The following is a 12,628-nucleotide window of genomic DNA, read 5'->3' on the forward strand; positions in this document are numbered from 1 at the left end:
TGACAAAGTGGTCAAACAGTGTTGTACTTTTATTTTGAAGAAAAGCATTAGTGCAACCTAATATTTTTGAAAAATGATTAATCCTACATCAACACTTAATATATTTCTAGAGAGAGTAAAAATGATAAATTTATAGGTCATATATTCTGATGAAAAGAAGAGATATAAAAAAAACAAATAATATATATATATATATATATATATATATATATATATATATATATATTGATAGATAGATATGATGGATATAGATCGATAGGTAACAACTGTAGATAAAATAAAAGTGTATGTATCGTTGTTCAATATTTTTACGCATATAACGTAAATATTAAAAAGTTGTTAAATATATTTTTTTATATCGTGTTTTAAAAATTTGTATTTCGTTTATAAACTAAATATTTATCTATTTAAAAGTTTGTTTTTAATTATTCAAAATTAAAATTAGTTTTAAACTTTGTAGTTTGAAGAAAATACTTGTACTCATTTTTTTATCAATTTCTTTACCTGAATATTGTCACTAGGAGTATTTTGAAAGGAAATCAAACACATAATAAAATATTTGATAATGACAACGTAAAATAAAAATATGTTGTTATGTAAATGACGTATGATTACCAATAACATAGACAAAATTCTAACTATATTTAGAAAAGATATCAGAACGAATACTTTCTAAAACACAGGAAATAAAATAAGTTTAATTGGAGCATAGTAAGCAAATTTATTTTAAGATTTAAGAGAATAAAAATATACTTAAAAGTTGCTATTTTAGTATTACTGGAATATCATGGAGTGTCATCCCATCAAAGAGATATTTGGGAGAGGAAGAGATTATTTATGAGTATAATAAAATGAAAACAAGAGTGGAAGTAGAAGTGAATGAAATAACATAAAGCATTGATTCTTTGTTTATTTGATCAAAACCATTGCATGGTGAACTGTTTTGGTTGAAACGTGGTACTGTGTTCCTTCATTTTCATGATGAAATGTCAATTCCTATATCTAGAAAATATCTATTCTTTTGGCCTCAGTTTTCTTCTTTGTTCTTTTCAAAAAGCAACTCCCATTATGTTTATATTGCATTCCAACATTTTCCTCCCACCAAATGGTTACTGAGATGTATTTGTGCTAAAGACTGTGGAAAAATAGTATTTCCAGAATATTAAGCTCCAAGAACCTTTATAATTTGGCTATGATGTGACGAAACTATACTACTATAATACAATACAAATAACTGAACATGGGAATCGATTCACATAATGTTATTTTAACTTTCTCATGGTCTCGAATTCTATATGTTTAGTTAAATTAAATATTCACGAGAAACCTTTATTTTTCACAATGATTCTACTTGACTTGAATAAGAATGTATCTAATAAATGATATATTGATCAATGAAAGTAAAAAAATACACCACAAACCTCTTTTCACATTCTGCAATTTGCATTCCAGTGAGACAGCATCTTACACCTTTCTGCTATCTTTCTTTTCCCAAGATTTGACATCTTGTTTTTGGCTGCAATAAGACAAATAATTATAATAAGTAACGTGTGAAGTAAATCAGAAAAATAGATTCCCAGTAACCAAAAGAAATTGGAGACAATGTCATATCTGTCTTAACTTTCTAATGTTGCTTACAAGTTACACCACTAGTGAAATTCTAATGCAACCACTTATTCACTAGGATAAGAAGGTAATGGTTCAAAGGGCGGTACCATATGTTGGATTATACTTATTCAGAAGATAAGAAGCTTATTCTGATGTCAATTGATGTATATAAACAACACGTGATCTAATCTATTAGCCCTTTGTCATACTTACTGATCTTAGCAGCAGAAAATTGTAGGAAAGGGAATGTGAAAGGAATCAACATGTAAAATGTGGCAATTTGACTGGAAAAAGATTGATGTGATGAATCTGATATGTTCCTCATTTGCCCAGACTGAGGTGAGTCAATGACAAATAACGAATATCTCATCGATTACATGTAAATTTCCACCGTTAGAAATTGAAAACAAGCAAATAATAAACCCTGGAACATTGAATGGGGAATGTTGATGTGGTGAGGAATATATCATCATGTTTGTTCCCCTGTTCTGGGAGGCTGTTGAATTCCTCTATATATTGGAGAAAACAGCCGTCATCTCACCATTCTTCCAAAACTTTACAAACAACAAAGTACAACAAATAAATTTCATGATGTTGACACATTGCCATGAACTGTGCAAGCCAGTCTCCATCATGATTCTAGTTAACTTGGCTCTGGCTTTTGTCAATTTGCTTCTGAAGAAGGTTCTTAATGAAGGAATGGACTACATGGCCATTATAACATATCGACAGGCAATTTCGTTTATCTTCATGGCACCTATTGCCTTCATCTATGAAAGGCAAGAACCAAATTCATTTCTCATAAAATTCTAGTTAGAAGAGAAAAAAAAGTTACTGTTGAATTCTTCTTTCTCTGTCACCTTAATCAACACATCTTTGGTTAACATTCACGACCTTGTTTGTTTTAGTGACAACTTTTCTCGTAGAACTACCTAAATTTTGCAAATGACAGAAAAAGCCATTTTTTTTGCTTTCTACAGGAAACACAAAGTGGAAGTTCGCATAATATTTCTCCTTTTCCTCAGTGCCCTACTCGGGTAAGTAATATTGTAACTAAACATAAGCTTCTGGTTCTGTATTTATGTTGTCTAAGTAAATTGTAACATAAAAAGTGATTAGTGGCTAGCAAAATCTCAGGATATCTTGAAACATAATCCTTCCATCCAAAACCTCAACTTTAAACAAATTGTAACAAGCATCGCAATGTTTATGATTTGAATACCTTATTAATGCTTTTCAGAGTAACAGTTCCACAAAACCTATTCCTTCTCGGACTTGAATATACGTCAGCCACGTTCTCATGTGCGTTCCTCAACATGGTGCCTGTATTTACGTTCATTATGGCAGTGCCATTTGGGTAAGTTAAAACAAAAGGATATTATTTGATTATGGAAACACAACAACAGTAATTTTGATCCTTGGGCTTGAAAATTTTCAAGGATAGAGAAGGTGAATATGCAAAGCAAGGGAGGAAAAGCTAAAATCGTGGGAACTTTTGTTTGCATTGGTGGAGCCTTGTTGTTGGTCCTTTACAAAGGAATGCCTCTTATCAAGCCAGAATCTCAATACATAGCTGACAAAGTTACAAGTGTACCTTCAACTGCCAAGTTAGGGACGTGGATTATAGGTTCCATAATTTTGACTGTAAGCTGCCTCCTGTGGTCTTCATGGTTCATCATACAAGCAAAGATTAGCAAAAAATACCCATGTCAATATTCCAGCACAGCTATTTTGTCACTTTTCGCTGCCATTCAATCAGCAATGTTAACTCTGATCATCAAGAGAAATAATGCTTCGTGGATTCTCAAAGGAAAGCTAGAAATAATAAGTATTATATATGCTGTAAGTACATTCTTCATAATATCATGATCATTTTAAATTATTTTTAAGTAGTCTGTTTCTTTGCAAATTCTAAGCTCAAATTAAAAACATTGGTTTGCATTTCAAGTAGAAGATTCAGCAATCCTAACTGCATGTCCAAGCCTTTGACATTCAAATTTGTGTGAGTTTAGGGACTGGTGGGGTCGGGCTTGTGCTATGTGGCAATGTCATGGTGTGTCAAACAAAGTGGTCCAGTTTTCACCGCAGCTTTTACCCCCCTTATACAGATATTTGTGGCCGTCCTTGATTTCTCTGTACTAAAGGAGGAAATTTATCTGGGAAGGTTGATTTCTAATCTCATTCTTTTGTGATTTCCGCCCTTTCTACTTTTCATCGCACCTGATGTATCTCTATCTGCAATAAACAGTGTTGCAGGATCTGCGTTAGTTATTGCTGGCATGTATATTCTTCTGTGGGGAAAAAGTAAAGAGCAAGGACAAGATGTTCAGAAGGATATGCAAACAAATCAAGATGTAGAACGTCAATAGCAATGCCATCAATGACAATGAATAACTAGCTGCGAATGTGTCCTCTAATCTTCGCGGGACACGAGTTCTCTAAATAACAAAAAAAGTATTGTGTTATTATAGGAACCAAAAGCAGTTACACTTGAGACTCTACAAAACAAAAGATAAAAAAGTTTAGCTTGAGGATAAATATTTAGTCCATTATTCAAGTCAGTAGTAGACTCTAACCTATGCGTCAATCACTGAATGCTTAATCTTGAAGTTTTATTCAAATATATATTCTATATGGATTTATACATGCGAAGCACGAGTTCCAACTTCATATGGAGAGATGGAACAGCATCTACTCATCAATATCTGGACCATTACAGCAAAAAAGTTCACTTTCAACCAATCACCAACGCACGTTCAAAAAGTAAAACTTCTTAATAAAAAACACCTTGATTTTGTTTCCTTGTAGAAACAAAATATCAGTAAGCAAACATCTGAACATGAAACATCGAGTTCATTTCAGACAAGAATACTTAACATAAATTGTTGCAATCATGATGGAAACCCAAGCTAGGTTTGCTTGGATAGGAGGATCTTTTCACTCAAATTTCACAAAAAGAGCTTTTGGTTAATTGGTTGGATCTTGGACAGATTTTGAAAAGATTCTTTAATAAATCGTAATATCGATTTTGCAAAAGCTGTGAAAAGAAAATATTCATGATTATAATTCAAGAAAATGCTACAAACTATATATTATTTTAATTTATTTTCTATGAGATATTCAAGATTATAAGACCAAATATCTTTTTATCCAATCAAGGGTGGTCATGAGAAACAAGTTATTCCTAAGATAGCTAGCTTATTCCTATCTCCAAACAAAGATGCTCAAATTCAAGCTAGACTAAAACAATATGAGAACACAGTTATTATTCCCTTTCCAATAAGATCAATTTCACTTTAATTTTAGCTGAGAATATAACTGCATTAGTACAGAAAGATAGAAATACATAACACCAAAAAAGGAAAAGCAGCACACAGAAAAAGAAATACATCTAATGATGCAGTTATTTCCCACTCATTAACTGGTAATTAGATTCAAAATTTACATTTAGCAAGTTGTACTTACATATTAGATGGCTTTCTTTTTCTTTCCTTTTTTGGATAAAAAAAATGGCGTGAGAATGGTTCCTCAATTTTAAGGCTGGGAAAATCTCCCAACTCCAAGAAAACTTACAGATGACTTCATGTGGGTGACGGCATGTTGCTCAACCCATAAATTTAGAGGACTTCTCATTTTGCTAAACAATATTGAGCATTTGAGATAATTCTTCTAAAAAAATGTAAATAGCTACAAACTTTTAATACCGTCTACTACTCAAAAGAGAAGCAAGTCATCTCCCATTGATGTATCCTTCAGCGACTTTTCCCTGTCTTTGTACCAACTAAATTTCATTTGACGGAAAACAAAATTTAGCATACAATAAGTTTCCTCTGAATCAGGATGCGTTTTATCGTGAGCAATAAATCTGTGAAGGACTCCAGATATTTCAACAAAACTAAACCCGGGTGATTTTTTCACACCTCTTCTATCCATAGTTTCTCTCAGGCTTCTTGCATCATCCCAGCGTTTGTCCACAGCGTAAACATTAGATAAGCCAATATATCTACCATCATGATTTGGTTCTAGCTCAATAAGCTTCTTGCCGACTGTTTCTGCAAGAGCTAAATTTCTGTGGTTGATACAACCACTAAGCAGGGCACCTAACATGGCAGCCGTTGGCTCTATGGGCATTCGACAAATAAATTGGTATGCCGAGGTTAATTGATCTGCACGTGCCAACACATCTACCATGCAAGCATAGTGCTCGATTGTAGGCGTCATACCACGTTTATTAAGACTCTCAAAGAAGTACCATGCTTCCTTAACTAACCCTCCATGGGCACAAGCAGCCAACAAGCACAAGTACGTGACCTCATCAGGCCGGATACCAACCGTTTGCATTTCCTTAAACAATTTAAGGGATTCTTCTACCAACCCATGTGTCGCAAGACCTCCAATCATTGCATTCCAAATCAACACATCAGTTTGACTCTTAGAGACCCCACGGAATACAAGCAAAGCCTCCTCTATTGCCCCACATTTGGCGTACATGTCCACAATAGAAGTCTGCAAGACCAATGTCAGTGGCAATCCACAGTCCACTATGTACTTGTGTATCATTTTGCCCTTCTCTAAAGCACCCAGGTGTGCACAAGCACATGATACACTCACCATGGTAACTTCATTGGCTTTGGGCCCAACAGCCCGCATCTTTTCAAAGATAGACATAGCTTCGCCATATTCCCCAGCCTTAACATAACCGTCGATCAAAGAGCTCCACGAGCGAACATCCTTCTCTGACATAGAGTCAAAAATTTTCTGAGCTGTTACCATTTCTCCACACTTAGCATAACCATCCAACATGGAATTCCACGAAACCAAATTTTTTCCCTGTATACTGTCAAATACCTTTTGAGCCCACATAATATTCCCGCAAGAAGCATACATGTGAACCAAAGAATTCTGAATAAATATGTCAGACTCGTGCCCAGTTTGTATAATATGAGCATGCACAGATACTCCAATTTCCTGGTTTAAAAGGCGGGCTGATGCCTTCACTAGAAATGGGTATGTAAAGTAGTCCGGTGCAACCCCAAGTCGCAGCATCTTTAGAAAAATAGACAGGGAATTAACTGGAATTTTGCTATTTGAGTAGCCTCTTATGATTGTATTCCAGTTAAAAATTGTTGGACTGGAAAGCTGAGAGAAAACCCTGTACGAATAGTTAATGTCGCCTGAACTGGATAGAGCAGAAAAACAAAGAATTTTGGATATAAATGGGTCATCTTGAGATAAGCCGAAGGAGATCACAACAGCATGAAGTTGCTTCAGTTCAAGCATTGATTTGCATTTTTCAATGAGGCTAAGTAGATTTTGGTTTAAATTTGTAATTTTACATGACCATGACACACCAAGCATTGACCGATATATCTTGTAAAACCTGAAGATCTAATGCTTCAAGATTTATGTATCATCAAAGCAAGGGAGAGTCCAAGCAACACTGTTAAGAGACAGAATACAATGGTTAGGCTTCAATAGGTCCTCTTGTTGCTCTGAATTTAATTTACAAAGTGAGTCATTAATGAACGAGAACGAGCTCTGTAAACCTGAATCAAATTACACAAAACGGAAGCACTCAGTCTTAAGCCTAACTAAACAAAAAGGTAACAGACTTTTGAACAAATGAGGAAATAAAGGAACCCGACTTCTTTTATTGTTTATTTTAATAAATATATTCAAATCATAAAACCTTCAAATACATCACCGCAAAACTTGAAGAATAACCCAGTTTCATATTTCTTGACTTCAAAGTCCTTCCACCAATAATTTAGTCACCATTCTTTAAAAACCGAAAAGATAGAGTTTTCACAGCATGACGGAGACTGACCCACAAGATTAATAACAAAGCATTAAACATGAAAACAAGGATCATACACAATCCAGACCTTTAATCAAAGTTACATAACATGCTTCATCCTCAAATCACAAAGCAACATGATGAAAAGTGACATTCTATAATTGACACCCAGTGAGCAAAACCTCTCAACTAAGCAGATGGATCATAATAAATTCAACTTAAGCTATAATCCCAAACTAAATATAGCACACAACAATAGCATTCCCCTATGTGACTTCTTATCTTTACACGCTGCACTCTGTCAGGCAACAAAATTCAGAAACTGCAGTTCAAGAGAGTGAAAGTTCAAAATGTTCAGCATAGCAATACATAATATGAATTCACTTTTAAAGCACTCCAATTTGCACAAACGATTTATCCCCCATCAAGTTGTTATTTATGCAGTCAATATTCTTTCAGGCATTTTATCAAGCAGTTAGAAGTCGCTAACTGTGTATGTGATCCCATAAGGTAGCACAAACATCTTTGAAACTAAGTCAGTTCAATCATAAAATCAAGGGGAAATAACCATGCTGTAAAATGAAGCGTAAAATAGAACAATATAGCTAAGTCCATGTGAATCGTACCCACAAAAAGAGACGTGTTGACGTTTATGAAGATTTTCTTCCACAACATGCCACTGCAATTTCTGCTCGCGCAAGCGTTCTTTCTGCGTCAATACTATTTATACCGTATTTGCAATGCAATTTCATGCATTTCTTCACTCACTCTATTTCTATCCAACTTCTCTCATGTGCTTACTTAGAAGGAATGACATTAGGAACAAGCTCATAAAATTTAATCGTATTTTGTTTTGTTTACTTAGAAGTAACGACACTTATTTTAAATATTAATTATTTTAATTTAGTTTTAATATATCTATTATATCCCAAAAGAATAAAAAAAATTATAAATTTAAAATATTTTTAACTATAAAATCAATAATATAATTTTACGATAATCATAAAACCACACATTGTAAACAAACAAAATGTTCACGTAAAAATATGATAATTTTCAACATTCAAATGAAATAAAAAGATTGAGTAACAAATTGATTAAAAATATCTAATTTAAATTTGATTAAACTTTATTTTTATAACAAACTGTAGTTTTATATATTTTATTACTAAATTTTAATTACAAGATATTTTAGAAAAATAAATTTTAAAATTTAAAATATAGATGACATTAGATTACCATAAAATTATAATTTTCCCAAGTACTCTATTTGTCCATTCTAATAATTTTTATTTATTCAATATTATCTTATCGTATTGATCCAACTATGCACTGAAAGTTTTTTAAAATTTCATTGGATATAGTCGTATGTTTTACACGTGTTTATATTAAAGATATCCAAAAGAAATCGACAATAGAAAACTCGTGTTTTCTAATATAACATGTAACACGTGTGTATAGTAATTTCTTATCTGTATAAAACTTCAAAAGTTCAATACCAGACAACATTTAAAAGAAAACATGTACTTATAAAGAATGTCGTACCCAACACGATAGAATAATTTGTTTTTTTCTTCTCAATTATAAAATAAAAAATATTAACACCTAATATAATTATTAAGTACGTAAGTAAAATAATAAATGATATTATTCCGATAATCTCACATTCCTTACAAATTAAGGCTTAAAATGATTTAAATAATTATTTCTTTTACACAGATAAAACTAAGTAACAACCTTTAAAAATCATCCAAAGTCATTTGACTTAATTATTTACATTAATCTCTAACTTAAAAGTAACATATTGTGTGTCGCTTAAAAGTTAAAATCTAAAATGATTTAAATACCTTTTTGGTCCTCATTCTCGTAGTGTTTGTTGCGAATGATCTTCATTTTCACAGAATATTTAAAATGGTCCTCATTTTTACCGAATATTTAGAATGGTCATCAATTTCGCAATTCGTGTTTTATTTGGTCCTTTTCTGTAACGCCGTTTAAATCATTAACGGAGCATTGTACATGTGGCATGATTTGTATTAGGGTGTATTACGTGTACTGTACAGGTGTATTAGGTGTATTAAGTGAGCTAGGGTTTTGGTAGGGAATGTTTGGGCAGTTGGTGAGTTTTGGCAATTTTGTTCCTCCATTCCCAATTGTTCTCCTCTTTGAATAGAGGCTATAGTAATTTTTCTTAAATTTGTCAAAATAAGGAGACAATATACTTTTACATTGTTAAATATTTTTTGACCTAAGAAATTTTTCCAGTTTAAATGGAAATTCAAAAAATTTCTTACTAAGAATTGAAGTTCTTCCTGCAATCCCATTATATAGGTATGTTACGGTCCCAATCTTCTTCCTTTACCTCTGGTTGTAATCGGTTGGAGGTAACCGTGTTGTATCACTTCGTGCACTATTGGTGGTTCAACGAGAAACGAATTAACCCCGATTTGTAGTTGTAGAGAGATGGCTGCTTTGAGGATGGCAAGAACTCCAAAGAATATTGGTAGAAAATTTTGGGTACAATCTATTTTTTATTTTTGTGTTAATAATAAATTGGTTTTAATTTTTGGTTTATTGATTTACAGAGTGGTGGTTCCAATAATGTGGGCTGCAACTTTTTCAAATGGCGGTGTTGATGAAAAGGATGTCATCATCATGACACAAATGAGGCATATTAATGATTTGGAGAAGTCATTGAAGGTTGCTGAGAAGAGGGTACAGTTAGTAATAGGGTTCACTTGAGTTGTTATTGTATTATTCGTACTATTATTGTATGTAATCTTTTAAAGTCCAATCTGTTTTGCACTATTGTTAAATGAAGAAATGAATTAGTTTGATTATGTTGATATTAGTCCCAACATGTTCAAAATGACATCTTAATCTGAGCATTGAAGTAAGTGAAATTGAGTTAAGTTTGGGAAAAATTAAATTGATATAAGTCTGGAAGAAGTTAAATTCATAACATTAATTCATCCTTATCAAAATGCACTACATCAATGTTTGGCAAAAGTGAAATTGAACGAAGTTTAAGGAAAGTCAAAATGCAGTACATCAATAATGAATTCTACATCAAAAATTCTAAAAAATAACTAAGACGTTTGTAGCTGCTATCATGGCCTCCTCCTAGTCTGTAATTTCATCCTAAACTGCTGAGATGGTTCTTCTGGTGTTGGTAGTGGTGTTGCTTGACTCTCCACTTCATTTCTTGGTGGTTGAGTTGTTTGAGTTTCAGCAGTTGGTGCATTCTCAGCAGTTTGGGCATCTGGTGCAGTCTCAACAGGTGTTGTAGTCTGCTCATCCACAGGCTTATCTGGGCAATTGTTCTTGTTATGTCCAATCTGACGGCATATGCTACATTTTTTTCTATGACCTCCTTTGTTGATTTGTGTGTTATCCTTTCTCAACTCTCACTCTTCCAACCTTCTTTTTTTCTTGGGTCTTCCTGGTAAGATTCTCTTAGGGAGTTCTTTCCCATAAGACTTCACCATTGACTGGAAAGATGATGGATTGATATATTTATTCATAGGTGGATCTCCTGAAACATATTGGTATGAAGTCCTTAGCATTGACATTGATGAAATTCATTGCTGCAATAGCATGGCAGTAAGGGATATCAGTCAGAAGCCATTTCCTACAGCTGCAATGTTGAGCATCCACATTCACTGTGTACTTATCTCCAACCATGGATATGTGCCTCACTTCAAATATCTTTTCTCCTGACCAGCTGCAAATATCATTACACATATCAGTACACGAATAAGTTGATTGTGTTAAAAAAGACAAAAACCTAACCTTGGGATCCAATATTTGGTTAACTCCTTTTCCTTATGTAGTCTGTCAAGGACCTTTGGGCAAATGTTTCCTTCAAAAGTTGTAACATTTTTTCTCTTGGTGACCCACCTTTCCATTAAATAAACTTTGATTTCCTCGAGGATAATGATTATGGGTTTGCCTCTTACATCCACTATGACACTATTAAAAGCTTCACTCATATTGTTGACAATTGTGTCGCATATGGCTCGACCACTAAATCTAGACTTGGACCAGAACCTGCATAAATAATAACGTCAGTATTGATATCAGGTATTTGTACAGAAATCAGGTATTTGTATAGAAATCATGTATTCGTACAGTAGAGATACCTTGGAGGTATAACAATAAGGTATTTGTAAGCATCGATATTTAACTCTTTAATTTAACATCACTCTTTCCCAAACTGCTGGGTGTGTGCTCCTAGCAGCCTTCCAATGAGTATCTTTAATTTTTGGCCAGAGAATCTTTTTCTAAAATTTGCATACAGATGCCTCATGCAAAACCTGTGCTCAGCAGTGGGTAATAGGTCCTGAATGGCAGGCACTAATCCCTGTGCAATTATAAAATTATTAGTACTTACAACATTAAACAAAAATTAATAAATTGAACATATATTAAATAAACCTTTTGTTGGTCAGACATAAAGGTCATTGTCCTACACACGTCAATACCTCCAAGATCACCAATAAGCAATTCCAAGAACCATGTCCAAGTTTCTTTATTTTCAACTTCCACAACAGCATACGCTAAGGGCAGTAACTGATCATTAGCATCTCTACCCACAACACTCAACAACTCACCTCCGTATTTTCCTTTTATAAAACAACCATCCAAACCTATGATGGGTCTACAAAAGACAAAGGAATCTTTACATGCTTTTAAACAGGAATAAAAACAACCATCCACTTCAATTTCACCTTCCACTTCAACATCACTATTCAGACCATTGGCATCCCCAATCTCTACTTCAGCAGCCTCTTCATGGGCCTCTACTTCACCACTGTGGTGGACAATAACATTGAACCTATCATCACTCATTACACAGATAAAAAAAAATGTATTATTAAGCCTACTTTAACGCAATGGGGGACCACTGCTACAATCAATTACAAATAAAATAATGGGAACCATTACACCAACATCGACAACCGACAAACAAACCAACTAAAATAATACCCCACTGAACCCCACCTACAAACATAAACTACACAAAATCATGGAAGTAATTTAGAAACCATGCAGAACATCACAACAATTGAAAGACAAACAAACCCAAAAATAGAATTACGAAAACCCTAACCCACGAGCAAACACAACCTAGAAAATCCTGAACCCACTTACCTCGTTGATGATGATTAACTAGAAAATTGAAATGAAGAGTGCAACTGCAATCCAATGATGAAATGACAA

General features: G+C 33.6%; 2 protein-coding genes and 1 long non-coding RNA gene across 5 annotated transcripts; 1 reads left to right on the forward strand and 2 right to left on the reverse strand.

The window, feature by feature from the left end:
- Positions 1-1,224: 1,224 nt before the first annotated feature.
- On the reverse strand, positions 1,225-3,282 carry LOC114189568. The gene is made up of 3 exons (XR_003605692.1): positions 3,203-3,282; positions 2,831-2,931; positions 1,225-1,516 (listed from the first exon to the last, which is right to left on the reverse strand). It is a non-coding gene; the product is annotated as an uncharacterized LOC114189568 (long non-coding RNA).
- On the forward strand, positions 1,572-5,064 carry LOC114189567 (WAT1-related protein At3g30340-like). The gene is made up of 6 exons (XM_028078171.1): positions 1,572-2,387; positions 2,589-2,645; positions 2,849-2,965; positions 3,048-3,450; positions 3,621-3,772; positions 3,857-5,064. Exons 1-6 carry the CDS (start codon positions 2,080-2,082, stop codon positions 3,975-3,977), a joined length of 1,158 nt encoding a protein of 385 aa, XP_027933972.1. The 5' UTR covers positions 1,572-2,079; the 3' UTR covers positions 3,978-5,064.
- On the reverse strand, positions 3,585-8,242 carry LOC114189566 (pentatricopeptide repeat-containing protein At5g08305). 3 transcript variants are annotated; one of them, XM_028078170.1, is made up of 3 exons: positions 8,032-8,229; positions 5,313-7,154; positions 3,585-3,843 (listed from the first exon to the last, which is right to left on the reverse strand). In XM_028078170.1, exon 2 carries the CDS (start codon positions 6,964-6,966, stop codon positions 5,323-5,325), a length of 1,644 nt encoding a protein of 547 aa, XP_027933971.1. In that variant the 5' UTR covers positions 6,967-7,154; positions 8,032-8,229; the 3' UTR covers positions 3,585-3,843; positions 5,313-5,322. The 3 variants fall into 3 exon arrangements, with proteins under 3 accessions (XP_027933971.1, XP_027933970.1, XP_027933969.1); XM_028078169.1 differs by having other exon boundaries at positions 3,738-3,843; positions 5,343-7,048; positions 8,032-8,242; XM_028078168.1 differs by having other exon boundaries at positions 3,738-3,843; positions 5,343-7,154.
- Positions 8,243-12,628: the final 4,386 nt, after the last annotated feature.

Source organism: Vigna unguiculata, chromosome 7, assembly GCF_004118075.2.
Source record: "Vigna unguiculata cultivar IT97K-499-35 chromosome 7, ASM411807v1, whole genome shotgun sequence".
Classification (NCBI taxonomy): Eukaryota; Viridiplantae; Streptophyta; class Magnoliopsida; order Fabales; family Fabaceae; genus Vigna; species Vigna unguiculata.